Source organism: Elgaria multicarinata, chromosome 9 (genome assembly GCF_023053635.1).
Source record: "Elgaria multicarinata webbii isolate HBS135686 ecotype San Diego chromosome 9, rElgMul1.1.pri, whole genome shotgun sequence".
Classification (NCBI taxonomy): domain Eukaryota; kingdom Metazoa; phylum Chordata; class Lepidosauria; order Squamata; family Anguidae; genus Elgaria; species Elgaria multicarinata.
The window spans coordinates 48,830,244-48,849,143 of record NC_086179.1 but is presented as its reverse complement, the minus strand read 5'-3'; the positions used below and the strand labels follow the sequence as shown (position 1 = coordinate 48,849,143).

The window sequence follows — 18,900 nt, the reverse complement described above, 5'->3', positions numbered from 1 at the left end:
TGGGGTTTGAAGAGGGGACACGGAGGAGAATTGGGTATTATCTTGATCTCCAATCATTGATCAGAGATAACAAAGGGATTTCCCTTAATTACTGCATTACTCATCCTCCCAATTGGGATGGGAAGCAGCACACTAAGTACTTTGCCTGCCCTATGTCCTCCCCAATGGGAGCTGGGACAGTTTTATCCGCACCGCGCCTTTCCCCAGTTCCTAGGCTTACACAGGTTGAAAAAATGTCAGGAGAATATGTGAGATAAGGCAATGAGAAACAGTTCTGCATCTGTCCTTCTTTAAAGCAACTTCGTGATTGAGTTGCAGATTCACAACAAATAGTAAAGAACAATAAGGCAATGTTCTTTTAAAGCCATAGACGTTAGGATAAAAACTGTCAGCAAAAGATACTGAAATTAATTCCTGGTAATACTTTATGTATGAATTACAGAATTTGTTTAGGTTTCTTTTTCTTAAAAAAGAAGAAGATTGTATTGCCATATCTGAGCTTTCAAGTCAAATGCCTCTTTGATATACTCTGATCATTTTACAGGACAACATTGCCTGGTCTGGACTGGTAAAGTTATTCGATCCCATAAAATCCCCCAGGTGCTATGCAGTTGTGGCTCTGAAGAAACAGACATTTCACATGCAAGCAAATTGCTAGAATGATCTAATACTAAGAACTGATGCTGTTGTATTTTAAATAGAGTTTGGTTTTTATACTTATTCTAAAATTATTAAGTATTCTGATGATTTTTTAAAGTTTTAATATGTTTATAGATCATGAAAAATAAAAATATAGGCTATCCTTTATATGTCAATGCTAAGCTAGGATGGTGTGATAGGGTATTACATTCCTTCATGGAAAATAAGCAAAGTAAGGGACTGAAGATTTCTCAGTTGAAACCTTGAAAACAGCCGTGTGTACATGTGTGTGCAGAAGTTCTTTTAAAAAATAATTTTAAAAAATGAATACACACACTCATTATTATTTACAGCTTTGAAGGGGCAATTTTAATTGTTTTAAACAAAAGTGCTGCAGGGTGGGTGGGTGTTTTTAAAAAAGTGGTAGGCTCTCCCTCACTTCCCCAATCCATTGGAATCATCCTGCAGCTGTTTTTATTTAAAGATATTAAGAATGCAATCCTTTGCATGTTTAGACACAAAAAGTCCTACAATCCCAATATTCCCCAGCCAGCATGGCTGGTTGGGGAATGCTGAGAATTATAAGACTTTTTTCTGTCTAAACATGCAAAGGATTGTGCCCTAAGGAGATCATGTCACAGGTATCCTGATTCATGTCTGCCTGGCCCTTAGGCACCTTCAGTGCCACCTTGGCCTTTGGGGGAAGAAGGTAATTCCTTTTCCATCCCATCTTATCAACACTGAACAGAGTGTAGCTAACCTGTCGTCTAGCATAGCACGCTATGAAAATAATTCTGAGAAGAGGGAGCGAGCTTGAGACTGTGTCTTCTATTGCTTACAATGTACAGGGGAATAGTTGCCATGTCTTAAAGAGCTCATGCATGGAAGACTGGGGAAGCATCAGCTGTTTGTTATGTTACTCCTTTGTTCCTTGCTTCTCATCAGAGGCACTGTTCAGCTGCTTGGTTCTGTCTTGGCTCATTTGCATTGTAAATACATAGTTATTACTCACTTGTTGTTGCTAATCTTTATTCCCGCCTATCTTACCCTCATAGGGTTGGTTTTTTGTGTGTGTGTGTGTTTTTTTTTGGTGAGTCTAGAATGCTAGACTCCATTTATGCTGTACTCACTAGACTCCATTTATGCTGTACCTGACAATTGTGATAAAAATGTGACCAATAAGCTCCACTTCACACATTACATGGCAACAATCCTGTTAACCAAAGTATTTTATACAATGCAGGGAGCTGGGACCAATCCCAGCCCTCTGGCATATGTCTCTCTTGTGATAGATACAGTGGTGAACATAGATTTGTAAGCTGCACATGCTGTTTTTGTGTGGGTGTAACATATTTTACATGTACTTATTAAAAATATAATGCATGAAGGAGCCCTAAGATCGGCAAGTTTTTGAGGAAACCTCTATTGATCAATGCTTTAAAGTAAATTGCTCCACGTCAAGAGTTTAAGAAATGGTGGTACAGTATTCTTTTTCTTTTAAACTTACTTCAGTTGGTGTATATGTTCTCAAAGAACAGGGGAGTAACTTCTATTGGAGTGGAAGAAATAATTTCCGTTATTTCCTCTTGTGGTTATATTAGTTTTTATATTGTTATTTTTTTTAAAGAAAAAATTGACTTCACTTATAATATGTCACTTAAATAAAATGCTGAAATATTTAAAATGCATTAAATGGGCAGGTCAGTTGTAATAACCTTCCTACTTGAAATATGTTAAAATTAACTTTGGGCTGATGAATGTTTTTGGGGACTTTTCCACTTTGTGGTGTTCATTGCTGCAATTGGTTGACACTTTTCAAGCCATGCAACTGTACAGTATAACAACAAAAAAATGTCCTGGAATGTGAGAGTATGAATGGTCTGAATAAATATTCTGAATAAACACATTAAAAGAAACTACTTATCATTTCTATAGTTCTATAAAAAAAAGAACAAAAGAGTAAGAACACAAAAAAGAGAACATTGTTATTAGTAAATAAACTCATAAAAATGATGTGTCTATGTAATAATATTCTATTATATTGTAATGTTACACTCGCTCACAATCCAGTTTACAGGAAACTGAGCTTACTGTACTGAGAACTTTTCTGGCATAACTGAAATGAATGGGAATTATTATACAAGAGCTTCCATTTAATAAAAGCTCCATATTGATGGCTGCAGCTGATTCATACACTGTAAAATCCTCCACATTGAGTGGCCATAAGGAGAAAGTACTGTATGAACTGATCTGGCAACATTGTTTCCTATAGTACATGTTAGTGGAATTGGTTTTTCCATTTGTGTGAATTAACACTAAGGTAGTACTTACACCATTGAATACTTTGCTTCATCTGTGTGGTAGCTCCTACAGGTGTTCTACTTACAGAGAATTTTAAACCCTATGAATCAGCCATGAAATGTCTGGAGTGGCATATACTGCTTGGTAACAATGGGATAGTTTTGTAAGCTCATTCAATTTTTTCAGGTTATGAGCCTTACGTTTTCAGCAACTTAGCTAAAAATGTCCTCAGATGCTGTAGACAGTATGGATTTAGTTACTGATGCTACTGGCTACGTGGATGAGAATTTATGTGTTGATGTGTTTATTTTTATGAGTAGCCTCATTAAGCCTTCAGATGCTCTGTCAGTGGGAAGTAAATGAGCGACTGCTATTTTGAGTCACAGCACTTTTTATTAGAATTTTCCAGTGTATGATGCAAATCGGGAACTCCTGTTCCCACACATAACATTTAGTTTATCTAATTGCTCCCCATATTAACAACATATTAGAATCAAATATAATTAGAAATAAAACATTAAATGAATTATTTTGAAAGATTACATAGTAGTATAAATGACCACTTACTAGAAATCAGTAGAGGTTATGTAATATTCTTTACAAATGCCTTCTATAATATTAAATTCCGATCTGTTGCTATAAATGTCTGATAACAAACGCTCTTATTAAATTGTAACAGTGCTAGGGAAATCTACTCAGAATGATTAGAGTGAACTTTTAATAGTATGTTAAAAGCTTTCAGATTAACAAAAAAAAAATGCAACTCCCAGATTGAAGTGTTAATGAAATACAAAATAATATGCCACCAGTTGTCTATGCTTAAGAAGTAAGTAAACCAGGATAGAGAGCTGCGGTAGTATTGCGTGCTAGAGACTATTCCCTCTTTCTGTCCTCAACTCTTGATTCTTATGCCAAGGAGAGTCAAGGTAGCAGCAGCAGCAGCATGTTATTCCCCCCACCCTGGATTGTCACTTGAGCAAGCAAGGAATGGCCAGATTCAGAACCTTCAGAAGAAGAGGGGAGGCAGTGGGCTTTATAGGAGTCTGCCTCCTCGAAGGAGCAAATTTGACCTAGAGGTAGCTTGCGTTCTCTATTCAGTTGCTGAATGAGATGCAGTTTAAGACAACCACTTAAGGGGATTCAAGCATGGCTAATGTGAGCTTCTAAGCATTTTATAGGCGGTAGCAGTGGTACATGAGAAAGCTGTCAAAAGTGTCAATAGAAAATTAGGAGCCTATGAGTGTTGCATTGGACCCAACTTTCTCTGAAGGACCCTAATCAAGCAACCAATGCAAGTATGAATATGATGATTGGGGCTGTAATTTCATTTTTCAAATAGGACGCATTCATTTAAAATCAATATTTTGCTTGAGATCATTTTAAAAGTAATTATTTATTTAGAAAATGTTTATTTCACTTTTCTATAGGAATTTCAATATCTAAAACCAATAAAATAATATCAAAAGAAAACAGTGGATTAAAACCAGAGTCAAGCAACTAGCCACTAAAATATAAATTAAATAGACCAACAGATATTAAAGAGCAATTTCCCAAGAACAACTTCAAAATTGACATCAAGAGCGGCAACAATTTATTTAGCCAAAATTCCTTTCTAGAAACAATGGGCTTCTCACTATGGAAAAATGCTGTCCGAGGAGCAAGACAGGCCTGTGTAGGCAGGGAGTTCCAGAGCTTAGAAGCAGCCACAACATGAGAGCAAGGCGGGTTCTTATGTGAGAAGATGATCCTTCAGCTATCGCTGCCCCAAATTCTATAGGAGTTGCTCATAACCAGCATGGAAATGTCATTGTGGACAAGAAACCGGTGAAGCTCCAGCTTGCTAAATGTGTGTGCATGGTTTCCCCCCACCTAATCCAGGTTTTCTTTTACACTGCTCTTGTGCTGAATATCCTAACCAAGAGATTGTAAAATGGAGTTTGAAGACTGGGTGAGGGAAGCTGCTGAGAGATAATTTGCCAAATATTCAGGGTATGAATGAATGTGGTCTGCGTGCCAGACTGGATTGTAGTTAAAATACTGTTTTGTTTTGTTGTTGGCCAATCTTTTTGTGGATGCAACAGATAAATTTAAGCCCTAGATCAGGGGACATCTGTAGCAAATCCATGGATAAAGTTTAATTTGCACAGTGACCCCAATGTCTTTGCCCCAAGAAGCATACTAACTAAATTTACACAGTTTGAATTTTAAATTCAATCAAAAACTAAGTAAGCAGCCATCAGAGCCTCTTGGATTCAGGTCCCCCAAATTTAAGTGGAAGTAAAACATGCTTGCCTGTAGATACAACTTTTACAAGAGCAGAACAGATGACGTTTATAAAGCACTCTGCGGATGAAGGCTGCAAAATCGTATACACACTTACCTGGGATTAAATTCTATTTAACTCATGGAACATGAATAGACTTGCATGGGATTATGCTGTAAAACTGGTATATAAATAATTAGTAACAATAGAGGAATGAGGAATCTAATCAACAGGATAAGCTTGGCTGATCTGTAAACTTGAGAGAAAATACTAAAATAACATAGTTTTCTTTACAAGTCAACGTAATATGAGCATACATGCCAGTTTCCTGCAGTGACTCTTCAGCACTGCCAAATGACTACTCTTTTAAGAATGGTACATATAGATACTAAGGGTGAATTTGCACATCATTTGCACATCTTTTATTGCACAATTGATCTGCCTCATTCATGGAATTATACAGGAGGTCCAGACATTGCCTTCCATTTTTAATCCATCTATGTTTTTCCACTGTTTTTTCTTGCCAAAAAAAAAAAAGTCTATTAAGGAGGGAAAGGTGGAATGTCTGCATAATGTGTTTTGAATGATAGCAATAGGAATAGTCCATCTGGGTGATTGGCATGTATGAATAGGCCAGAGATTAAACAGCACTTCTACAGTGCCTGACATCACTCAGTGCATCATAGTCAAACACAGAAACAGTCTCCTTTGAAAAGCTATTGCATTCAGATAAAGTGGCTGGATGTGAGAATTACACTTCAGGACTAGTTCTCTAGAACAGCAGATGAGCTAGTAATGTTGTGCCTGGGCTGTACCACTTCAGACTGCAAATGGGAGCCAACATGATTGCTCCTGCATGCAAATTAATTCCCTGAATGTAGATGGATGCTGCTAAACTTCTCCTTGAAATTTAATTTATGTGCAAGCAGGTATGTTTATCTATGAACCTCATTCAATCACGTTGGCTCCCACCTGCAGTCTGAAGTGGTATAGCCTAGACACAGCTCATCTGCTGTTTGTGAGAACTAGGCCATAGCAGTTTTCCTGAGTGGAGAAAACAGGCAGAGTGGAGCAATACATTAATATAACTCTACATAATTTGGAAGTTACAGAGGAAGTGGTGAAGAAAGGAGGAACTTATCCTTTCCTTAAAGGAGGGTCTTTGAATCCAAACCAGTGACAGTTTGTATTCATGTTGATAAAGGTGCTGTTAGGAACAGCTGCTTTTGAGCTCTACATGGGATTCATCAAGAAAAACAAGACATGGTAAATCTAGTTGGCTACAAGCCAGACAGTTTGTCTGATGCTCAAACTGCTTTAATTCACAAGCTGTCAACTGCTTCACGGGCCTAAGATGAACAGAGCAAGTCACTTGTGTAGAAAATAACTTGGTAGTGTCAGACACCTGAAAGGAAATTCCAAATCAACAGAAGCAGGGGGGTGATGTCTTCTGGTTATTTAAGCCTTTAGAGAACAATAATCTAAATGTACATGTTAAATCTACATTGTCCAGGACCTAGCCTATTTTTGGCTATAATGAATGAAAGTTGACATCACACAAGTCACCAGGGTCTTTCATAGCTATAAATCATGAATTCACTTGTCTTGATTTGAAAGACCGAAGTCATCAGGAGAAGGTACAGATGTTAAAAATACACAAAACTCATATAGATCTAAAGTTGCTCCATGCAATTGGGTTCTTTGTGGATATCCGTCTTAATCACAGGATTCTAAAATATGCTGTGCAGAAGAATCTCTACTACTCTTGGTCCTGTTCATATCAATGGAGTTAAAGTAAGTTAGCAGCAACATTCCTATTGACTTCAGTAAAACAGTTCTTGCGGGTTTCAAGAAGAAAGCACAATTCTCTCTCTCTCTTGCTTTTTTTAGTATTGAAAAGCAACTTCTGCTAAGCAACACAATAAATCTTGCCTTTTTGTCAGACTCCTTTTCATGCTCTTTATACTATGTGCAGCCAGCATATTGTCAAACATAATAAAACAGAACTGAGTTCGTTTAAATCAATGCTGTGCTTTCTATGACTAGTAACCGCTTCTGTCAGCAGTCAAAACAATATAATCCTGTGGTTTATTTATGTTATATTATTATTATAAAGGAAAATACATTAAATGATAACTACTTTATGCACTGTTCAAAATTCAGTCTAGAACTCATAAATGTAGAATGTGAACCATACATTTTGATTGATTTTAAAATTCCATTTTACATGGTATTGTTCAGAAGAGTTTGCTGTGGAAAATATTTCTGAAAGATTGTTTCATTGAAAGTGGTTTCCAGTGGGACCTGAAAGTTATAGACTGAAGGCAAGTTTGGGGAAAATGCCTCAACAAAACAAACTTTCGGGCTATCAGGATAAGGAAAATGGGTTTCCTTTAATTACATTGATGCATTTTAGTTTACAATAAGCAATGAATTAACTGAGACGTATGTGCCTAAGGGTATCATCCTCATGCAACATACTTAAACAAACATTGACCTTCGATAGTGGCCATTTCAGTATTCTTTGGCATATCTCATCCTTTTGTATCAGAGCACTGAGGGCTTTTCCTCTTTATTCTGGCTGAAGCATTATTGCAATGTGCCGTTCTTTGTTAACTAGCTTAAAGAAGTGCATATGAAACTAAAGCAATCTGCCTGCACATATAGGGCTTGCAAGTGCACAGCAGCTGTTCAGTTTCTATGCCAACCTAATTCTGGAACATAGGTACCAGATCGGTAGAAATTGAATAATAGGACAATTTTTACAGTTAGTGCTGTTTGAGCCAAGGAAGGTAGATCGGGTTGTATTTAAATGTTCGGGGCAGGTCTTGGGAGAACTCTATGCACATTGTCTTTTGAACCTTGTCAAACTTCGTTCCCTAAAATGTTGAAATAAAGACATACATGCATAGGTACAAGCTGCCTTATTACAGAGTCAGGCCACTGGCCCACCTAGCCCAATATTGTCAACACTGACTGCCATCAGCAATCTGGGGTTTCAGGCAGGATTCTTTCCTAGGCCTACCTGGAGATGTCAGGGATTGAATTTGGGGCCTTTTTTCATGCAAAACATGTACTTTATCACTGAACTACAGCCCTTCCCTCTATCCGTCCATCTATCTGATTTCTATCCAGTCTTTCTAAATAAATAAATAATAAGGTCCTCAAGGTGGCTAAGAATAACATCTGGATTAACAAAATCTTAATTGAAACCTAGCATAAAACCAAAGATAAATACAACAATAAAAGAAATAAACAGCACCCAGCTAATTAAGAAAAACCTTCAACAATAGACCAGTTTATGTGGCAAAGGCCTGCCTAAATATTAATAATAATAAAAAAGTCTTTGCCTGTTGACAGGACAACAGAGAGGGTCCCAACCCAGTTTCCCTTGGTAGGAAGTTCCAAAGCCTAGGAATGGCACCTGAGAAGGCCTTTTGCTTTGTAAGATTTATGTCATTCCCTATTCCAGTGCCATCATCCATTTAGCAATGACAATGATGAAAAAAAAGCTAGTAGTAGCAACAAAAGTAGTTGGGAGGACATGTCACTGCTCATAAACGTTTGCCTGTGTGGTGCCACAAGGTTCTAACCTGCCCCACGTGCTTTTTAACAAGGTTCTAACCTGCCCCACATGCTTTTTAACATCTACATGAAACTGCTGGGGGAAGTCATTAGGAAGTTTGGGCTGAAGTGTCATCAGTAAGCGGATGATACTCACCTCTACCTCGTTTCCAGCTGCACATGCCAGGGAGGCTGTGGAACTGTTGAACCAGTGTCTGCAGGCTGTTTTGGAATGGATGAGGATGAACAAGCTGAAACTTAATCCAGACAAGACGGAGGTACTGTAGGTTGGGAAACCACCTTATTTGGATGGAGGTTTACAACTGGTCTTAGATGGGGTTTCACTCCCCCAAAAGACCACGTACGCAGTTTGGGAGCCCTTCTGGACTCTGAACTAACTGGGGAAGCCCAGGTGGCTGCAGTGTCCAGGAGAGCATTCTACCAGCTTAGGCTGGTACGCCAGCTGCAGCCCTATCTGGAAAGGATGGACCTGACCTGAGTTATCCACACACTAGTCCTATACAGGCTAGACTACTGTAATGTGCTGTATATGGGGCTGCCTTTGAAGATAGTTTGGTAACCAGCTGGTACAGAATGTGGCTGCCCAAGTATTGGTGGGAGCAAGGCAATCTGACCACATAACGCCTACACTGCGCCAGCTGTACTGGCTACCTGTGTGTTTCCGCACCCAATTCAAAATGCTGGTTTTGACTTTTAAAGCCCTAAATGGTTGGGACCAAGCTCCTTGAAGGATCGCCTTCACCCATATCAGCCTGCCCGCACTTTAAGATCAGAAAGAGAGACCCTTCTCATCTGCCCACCAGTGGAACAAACTCCCACCAGCAGCCTACCATGCACCATCCTTATAGGCTTTTAAGAAGGCCTTAAAACATTTTATTTTACTGTGGTCTTTTCATAAATGAATACTGTTTTGCTGCTACTGCCCTTGTTTTTATCTTTAGTTTTTACTAAAGATAGCTTTTACTGCTTTTAACTGATATTTTACTGTCTGTGTTTTTAATTGCTTTTAATGTGTATACTGTTTTATGTATGGTTGTAAGCCGCCTTGGGAGGGCTTCTGCACTGAAAGGCGGCTAAGAAATGGTTTAAATAAATCAAATAAATAAATCTTAAGACACAGCTGGTTATTATTAGTGAGAGGTGAATGAATTCCATCCCAGTGGAATTCATTATTTCCTTGGAAAGTGATGTATTAATCCATCTAATCTTACACAAGAAATCTGTTAATTCAAGATCTCATTACATACATAAGAACTTTTGTGCATGCACATTATCAAAGAACATCTTGGGAGATGTTATTTTGAATCATGTAATATGTCATGTGTCACTATGTTATGTTCCCCTCAGTTCACTACACTGGCCCTGTTCAGAAAACACGCTAAACCATGATGGTTAAGCGTTTTGAACTAAACATTATGGCTTAGTGTGTCATGTGTACCACTCCTAACCATAGTGGATACATAACCACAGTTTAAATGCGCTCACTAACCACTTGCTGCAAAAGGGTTAGAGGCCTAACCATGACTTAGTGTGTTGTCTGAACAGGCCCGATATGGCCTTGGTTGATTATTATTATTATTATTATTATTATTATTATTATTATTATTATTATTATTATTTATTTATATAGCACCATCAATGTACATGGTGCTGTACAGAGTAAAACAGTAAATAGCAAGACTCTGCCGCATAGGCTTACAATCTAATAAAATCATAGTAAAACAATAAGGAGGGGAAGAGAATGCCAACAGGTACAGGGAAGGGTAAGCAGGCACAGGGTAGGGAAAAACTAACAGTAGAAAGTAACAGTAGAAGTCTGTTAGAAGTAGACTACCTGAATGGACAACTAAGCCACAAGTGAGAAAGAAACATTGAACAAGGGTTGATAGTAACCTACGTGGCTGCTTCTTCAAAGGCGATTGGTTTGTGGAAGGAGTTCAGATCAAACTTTTTCACTGATCGGTTTGGAAACAATAACTAAAAGTTTAAAATGACATTATTACATTTCCACCAGAATGAAAAACGTTAAACTAACTAATTTAGTACATGCACAGAAATGGCTGAGTTTAGATGCAGACTGTGCATATACCAAAAACTAGTAATCGGTTTCAGAAGAATAACAATCCTAGCAATGTTTGTTAGATAGCCATTCAGGTTCACTACATTGGTGGGCTGTAAATTTTGACCAACGAGCTGACTATTTTCAAGTTTCAATAGCATCACTATTGTTATTAAGGCCAGATCTACACCAAGCAGGATACAACACTTTGAAAATGGTTTGAAAACTGTATATGGAGTGCGTCCTGGGTCCCAACAGTTGTCACTATTGTTATAAACCGTTTTAAACCAGTAGGGTAGATCCTGCCCAAGACAGCACAGAAAGATGAGTATATTAAAGAGAACAACTGCTAAGTTTGTATTTTCACTTTATTGGTATACTGGTGGTACTTCACAAATTTTCAATGTTCTTTAACATATCTTATGGATCATGATTTTCTTACACTAGCTCCCCAACTATATTTAAAAGGTTAGTAATGTTTAATTTGCCTGGCTCTTTTCTATCTTTAGTAAACGATGCTCCTGAAGTTTCTTTAATAGCTCTAAGAAAAATTCTTGTACAGCTTATACTAGTTTACAATTTTATGTAAGGATCTGCTGTCTTATAAAGAGCTTTGAACTATTAAAACATAAAGAACCCAAATGTGAGTGACTTACACTGTTATGTACATTTTGTATTATCTGTTTTCCAATGGTTGTAATAAATGCAAAATAGTGTTTCAATGTGAACTTCAGTGGTTAGCCACAAAGTCCCAGAGTTTAAAATAAATGCCTCCTAGAGTACTGTGTGTTAAATCAAAACCATAGCAATGCACACATGCGCAAAAGCATCAACTTAAGATTTTATTTTTCCCATCACTTTCTGTAACCCTAAATGACCTTGCCAGTTTTTCACATGCTCTCTTGCTTGCCTACCAGAGCTCTACAAGACATCTTTTCTGAACTCAATCCATTCCATTTGTTCAGCCTGTTTCTTCTCACCCCCATCATTTATTTTATTTATTTCATTTCTATCACAAATTCCCTCTACTACTACCAATCTACTCCTCCTCTCTACTACTACCAACGTCTCATGCATTTTAATGGTGAAAATAACCAGGAATGTATCCCCACATTATTTTTTAATCATTTCAATTTTAGAACAACGTTTCTTGATATACCCGTAGGGGGGTATCTGCTGTGCAGATGGATCTCTTGATTGAGCAGAGTCCCTGTTCTTTCAGTGCAGGAGCTTGATCTGCACATGCAAAAGATATGCAGCTCTCGCTGCTGAAAATGAATAGGGAAGCTATTCCAGTTAGTGAAGTTCTTTACCACCACAATCAGAGCTCTCACATCTGAACTAGGGGTGATTAAGTGTTAAAGCACCCATTACAAGTACACCACAACCGTAACTAATCAAGCCCAGAAAGGAAGTTGGAACTATGTGCTTTCTTTCATTATGTCTCCCAAAGCACACAGAGATGCCACCAACGTACATCTGAAAGAAAGAGTACATACACTTTTTTATTGCTATTCTGAGAACCAAGGCCTAATTTCACACGCTATGAAAAATATGTGATGTAAATGCAGAACGTAGTTATCAAATAAGTCTTAAGTATTTCCACATAGATGAAAAATAGCCAAAACCAGAATGGATTTGATGTACTGAAGGATGTTCAGCAATACAACAGCAATACTCAGTTTAACAAGAACAGAAAACTATAGCAAGGGCAATATAATTAATGGATGAAAACCAGGTGATAGCCTGGGGGGGGGATGCTGGCATTGACCACATGAACTGGCTGCTGGGGGGGGGGATAAAAATGATAATACCAGTTAACGAATCTGTTTGCTAGGAACTTCGCACATGCATTGTGTTTTGTATGCAGTTGTCCTCTCATGGTGGGGGGGATAACCCCCATGCCTTGTCCAAAGGTATTAAAGGCTTAACTTACTTGTTCACTACAACTATTCTTTATATAGATTTTTTCAGACATTCTATACACTACACCTTTAATTATTTGATAATTCTCACAACAAAAATTATATCTAGTTCTATGAGGTAGAGTGCTTTCAAATGAGAATATCGCACACTGTTTTATACAATGGTTTAAGGTCACTTCTGAGATTTTAGAAGAGGCGTTTACAGCAAGGAAGTGTCAAGATATAACAGTAGTGGAGTACACTATAGTCACTCCCTAATGGAGGGGAAAGGGCACCGATTGCCCTGTTGGCCACCAAAAGCAACCAAGCCCGACTCCTGCCTCTTGTTCAACTGCATAGGCAGGTTAAAGAAGTAACATCCAATTTGACCTCTCTAACACAAACATACTCGAGCTCCTTGGATCCATCACTGTGTATATTAGAATAAAATTAACCATATTTATCTGATTAGATATCCATAACCAATTTCACCTTCTGGCAACTGCATCCTCATATGGGTGTCAGCATAGTCTGTCCTTGTGTTGCATATGAAGGCTCCTTGTGCCATTGCAACTGTTTTCTAGCTCCTCCCTTTACCCAAGTTTGAGCCAACAGGCATTCTGACTGAGGGGATGTTTCATTTCAATTTCTACAATCTGATTTCCTATATCCCACATGGGAAGTATCCAATGCTGCGCTCACACTACTGGGAATGATCTCTCCAGTGGAAGCTCCAGTGACTTGTCCTGTTTTGGAAATGCTAGTTTTAACTATTTTACAGTGTGCTGTGAAGCACTAGTTTCCCTGTTGAACTAGTGGTCATTCCCTACTGGTGTTGGTGGATGTGGACTTCTAGAATTGGATACTGCCCAAAGAAAGGAAATTCAGGTGCATATGAGAGAGAGAGAGAGAGAGTTTTGGGGTTGTGATGGGGCAGGGAGAGAAATACTTTATTCATTTTTATGTCCAAACTGAATTTTGAAAGGCTCATTGAATTAAAAATGTTTGAATTGGACTCATTTTTTGCCTTTTGGATTTTGTTCAGCTGGATTTCCATGACCCATGACATCAAGTGACATCTTTTTGGCTTTCCTCCAGAATGCTAGTCTTCCATTGCTCTCAGTGCAGATTATTAGTTCATAAAGGTCTTCTGATTGGTTCATAAATCCTATGTCCCATGTAGAGTTTGTCACCACAAGATGATTACAACAGTTATAATTGCTATTATAGTCCAGAAGGCCTCCATTATCCTATGTAATGCCCTATGAAAGGGGCCTACATCTGATTGCAATAGGCATCACTGAAATTTCACTTCCCTGCATGCTGAGAGAACTTCATATCATTCCTCCAACAATCAGCTGGGCAGGTGGGAGGCACCTGGTTTACCTGGACAAGACAGCACAATATGTGCCAGGGAGTCTGACTGTGCTGGGGTAGAAGGAGCACAAGGAGAGCCATACCCTCATCCCCAGCATAAATGAAGTGGTAGCAGAGGGACAGAGGAAGAGTTCACAGGGGCAATGGCAGCCAATGGGCAGCCAATGGGCACCCACAGCTGGCCTCACAGGATGCCCTTAATATGTTCTAGGCAGCTATACACCCTTTCAGCTTTGCTGTTCCATGCCTCTGAGAAGATGGATTCTGTTTCATGAGATGATTCCTTTACTACACCATACTAGTTAAGGCCTGGTCCCAAGCAGGCTAACAAGGGTTTAGTTTTCATCAGTTCATGAATACACACACACACACACACCAATTAAAAAACAGGATAGGAACAATTACAAATACAAATAACAGGACTTGCACAAACAGACTTCCCTGCCCCATCTTCCTCAAAGTAGCCCTCCAGACCCCAGACCCCCATGATACACAGGGTTGTGGGGGGTACTGAATGGGATAGGGTGTGGTGCAGGGCAGATCCCTGAAAATCAAGCAGAGGCACCTTCTGTGAGTGGAACATGAAGTGGAGGAGGGAATGCGTAAACCTGAAGGTTACATGTGCTTGTCTTTATAATATGAAACCTTAGTTTAGTGTTACATTTGAATTAGGCCACTGTGGGAATTTATGTGAATGCAACATTGATGACCTGTACATTGATGTCTTATGCTAGTGTGGGTTTGTAGTGTATTGCACTTTAATTTTGTTTCTCTTGAAAGCTACCCTAGGTCTGAGATACAAACGTAGCAGACAAACAAGTGAGTAAGTGGACCAATGAAATATCTATGCTTCCCAAAGTTGTTTTAGAATACTATTAGCATTTTAGTAAATAATGCAGTAGCTATACAATTTCTGCAGTTTTCCTTTATACACAGTGCCCAAAACTTAAATAAATCTTTTCACATTTCTTAATTATTGTGTTTTTGTGAGGAAATTGGTCTGGTTTAGTAAGAAATTCGTGACTAATAAAAGCTCCCCATGGAAACAAAAAAATATTTTTGTTTTTTTCTCCCTGAAGAGTTCTGTGTTGTTTCTGTACTCACCAGTACCTGATTTGTGAGGAGAAAATGCACGGTTCATTAGTCCTTTTTTCAAGCTAAGTACCTACTGCTCCAAATGCAAATGCAAATCACTTTTTAATGGTCAAGCTGATGTGATAGGGAGTGCTTTGTTAGAGCTATGACTTGTAGTTAATTAAGCCAATTAGCATGTGATGTAGGCACCTTTTGCAGGCTAAGGCCTGTGACTAGCTCTCAGGAGATGGTAAGAAACTTTTACACAGGCAAAAATGTTACAGTAAGAGAAGAAAACAGAAAATAGAACAGAAATGGTTTCAAACGTATTCCCCTTGTGGCTAGAAAGCTAGACTGGGCTTTTTTATGCCCCTTTTCTGCAGAATATATCTTCAGAACACAGAAATAAAACAGAACACAAAACTTGACTTCGTAGTTAATTGAGAAGACAAAGGCCAGGTTCAAACATAATGCTAAACCATAGTTTAGTGCTACTTGAACAAGCCCTAACTCTTGGGCCCACATACTCCCTGCTTCCTTCTCTTCCTCCAGTGCAGCTGCAAGAAATAAATCAGAAGTACCCACTTCCTGTTTAAAATTAACAAGAATTTGTTTTTCTGTCCAAACTGGGAACTTCAGTTATTATTTATTATTATTTATAGATAATGCCTATATACAAAATACTGTAGGTGGCAGTTGGCTTAAACTATGGTTTGTTGAAACAAGGCAGGATCAAAATGTGGTTTAAACTAGCCATGATTTATCATTTTCAGATCTAATATATCACAGTTAGATAAAACAGGAAACAGATACTTCCAATCTCCCCTGCATGGCTCTACCAAAGCAACAGAAGGGGGAGGGAATCCATAAGCCCAGGGTTTGAACTTGCTCACTTAGCGTTAAAGCAGGGGTGTAAAAAGAGTTGCTTGCAAGCCACGTGTGTTCCCTCAGACCACTGGGGCAGGGTCTAAACTACTGCTTTATAACCATTTGTAACAGTTTTGACATCTGTTTGGGCCCAGACACATTGCATATACCATTTTCAAACTGTTTTCAAAGTGTTATATCCTGCTTGGTGTAGATCTGGCCCTGGAAGACAAACAGGGGGGAAAGGAAAATGCTCTAAAAATAGGCTCCATGGGTTCCTGCCATAGAAGTCTAATTCACAGAGCATTCCCAGGGCATCATAAGAAGCAGTGTTCAGGCTCCTACCTAGTGCTGTGCCAAATCCTGCCCGCTATTTGAGATTTTTTCTCTCCCTGTGAAAGAGGCATTGGTTTTTTCCGCCTCTTTCAAAGGGAGGGGGAGAATTTTTGAATAATTTTCTCCTTGGGGAGGGAATAGGGTTTCCACACACCTTTTTATGTTTGGGAGGTGGCTGAAGGGAGGGGTTATTTGAAAAACATTCCCAGCCCAAGACTTTTTGCCTAGAGGTCTCTCCAGTCCAGCAGCACTTCTTAAATTCTCTTGAGACCATGTGAGTTCCATGAGACCACATGCGTTTTCTACAGGCATTCAGGAAGAACTCCTGGGCTGCAGTCACCTCTTTGCAAAGAGGCCTGGGCTGCTGCAAACAAAAACAAATGGGACTTTTAGGGTGACCATATTTTGGAAACCAAAAAGGAGGACAACATGGTCGCCTCCAAGGGAGCATGTCCAGTACCAAGGGGGCGTGCCCACCCGAACATAGCCTTGGTCACATGTCTGATTTTACAGCACACATTTAAGACAAATCTCTTCTACATAACATCTTAATGTTAAAATCACTGAAATAAAGAACAAGTGAGAGATTCAATGTATCTGAAATTAACTTCACTCACTCCTACTTTTGTAGGTTTTGCTGTACTTTGAAGCTTTTGCTATACTCTGTGTGTTATATTCTCCGCTTCCCTCAAATATTTTTTCTGACTGTATCTTCACTCATTGCAAGCTGCTGTTGTTGTTAACAGGGTTTGCTACTGGCCCCAGATCTGTTTCAAATTTGGTATAGCTAAAGCTCTATCTAAAAGCTATCATGGTGCCAACTTTCAGCTCTTTATCTTTAAAAATGACAGTTTAAAAATAATTTTAAAACCTCATTTTTAAAAAAATTCCTAAAAAATCAATGGATGAACGGATCTGTTTCAAATTTGGTGTGGCTAAAGCTCTACCTAAATCCTATCATGGTACAAAGTTTAATCTCTTTATCTTTAAAAATGACGATTTTAAAAATAATAATTTTAAAACCTCAATTTTTAAAAAAAATCCTAAAAAATCAATGGATGAACGGATCTGTTTCAAATTTGGTGTGGCTAAAGCTCTACCTAAATCCTTTCATGGTGCAAAGTTTCATCTCTTTATCTTTAAAAATGATGATTTAAAAATAATTTTAAAACCTCAATTTTTAAAAAAAATCAATGGATGAACGGATCTGTTTCAAATTTGGTATGACTAAAGCCCTTCCTAAGAGCTACCATTGTGCCAAGTTTCATGTCTTTATCTTAAAAAATGACAGCGTTATAAGCATTTTAGTTAATTCCCATTAGAGCTGCTCTTTGGAAAAAAAATCCGGATTTCCCCTCCCCCTCCCGGATTTGCCATCAAAAACCTGGACAAATCCAGGCAAATCCGGTCATATGGTCATCCTACTTTTGGAGCTTTAGAGAAACTCTTATCTTGTTTTTGTGAACCACCCAGAGAGCTCCGGCTATTGGGCGGTATAGAAATGTAATAAATAAATAAATAAATAAATAAATAAATAAATAAGTAAGTAAGTAAATTGTCTGTGTCACTGCAAGGGAGAACAGAATTTTTCTAAAGCTCTAAAAAAAACCCTGTTAATTCTTGTTTCGCAAAGAGGTTTCTTTCTACAGCCTGCAAGCGCTTCCTGAATGCCTATAAGAGAGAGTGAGGTCACATGATCTCATGGGAATTTAAAAGAGCTGCCAGAGCTAGAGAGACCTGGGCTGCCTCAAGAGCTGGGGCGTTTTTAAAGTAAACACACACACATAGAGAGAAAGAAGACTCCTTAGCCACCGCCTACATTTAAAAAGGTAAGTGGCAATCCTGTCCTCTTCCCCAAGGAATAAATGTTCAAAATTCTCACCTCCCCAGCCTCTTTCACAAGACTTGTTGTTCTCCCCCCTGCCACCAACAAAATGCCAAAAATGGAAGAATCAAAATATTCAGCACAGCACTACTCCTGCCTTCTTCCTAAGGCACTGCAGAAATGGACAAGAACCATAGATTGTGTATGGAGTGTTTTCCCCCTTATTTTTTGGGAGTGGGGGTTCTGAAGAAGTTCCAGTTAAAGAGCGTAGGATGTCAGGGTTCTTCAGTGAGAGAGTGGATTGGAGGAAGGAGAAGGGTGAGGAGACATGATTCCAGAATGCCTGGATAGACTGAGAACTGACATTTCTGGGAGGAGTGCTTATTTTACGTGATCAAAGCGGGTGCCAGGCCTCTGAAACATGTTGGGCAGGAGTTGGATATGAGTGAGTAAATGGTGTGTATATGTATGTGTGTGTGAGAACTGTATGTTGTATGTGAATATGTGTGCATTAGGGCTGTGCACGGACAACCACCCCCCCCCATCCGATCTGCAAATTCCGGATTGGGCCCGCTCCGCGCCAAGTCGATCCGCCTATGTTCTGCTCCACTGTGGAGCTCCAGATCCAAATCGGAGCTCCGCAGCAGCGGTGGCAGTGCCAGGTAAGCCC

General features: G+C 38.9%; 1 protein-coding gene across 1 annotated transcript in view; it reads left to right on the top strand.

Annotated features, from left to right (window-relative positions):
• The window catches only part of METTL25 (methyltransferase like 25), a 54,699-nt gene extending 52,047 nt beyond the window's left edge, over positions 1-2,652 (top strand). The window contains exon 12 of the mRNA XM_063133828.1: positions 545-2,652. Within this exon, the coding sequence (XP_062989898.1) occupies positions 545-658 (114 nt within the window). The 3' untranslated portion in view covers positions 659-2,652. The remainder of the gene's footprint in view (positions 1-544) is intronic.
• Positions 2,653-18,900: the final 16,248 nt, after the last annotated feature.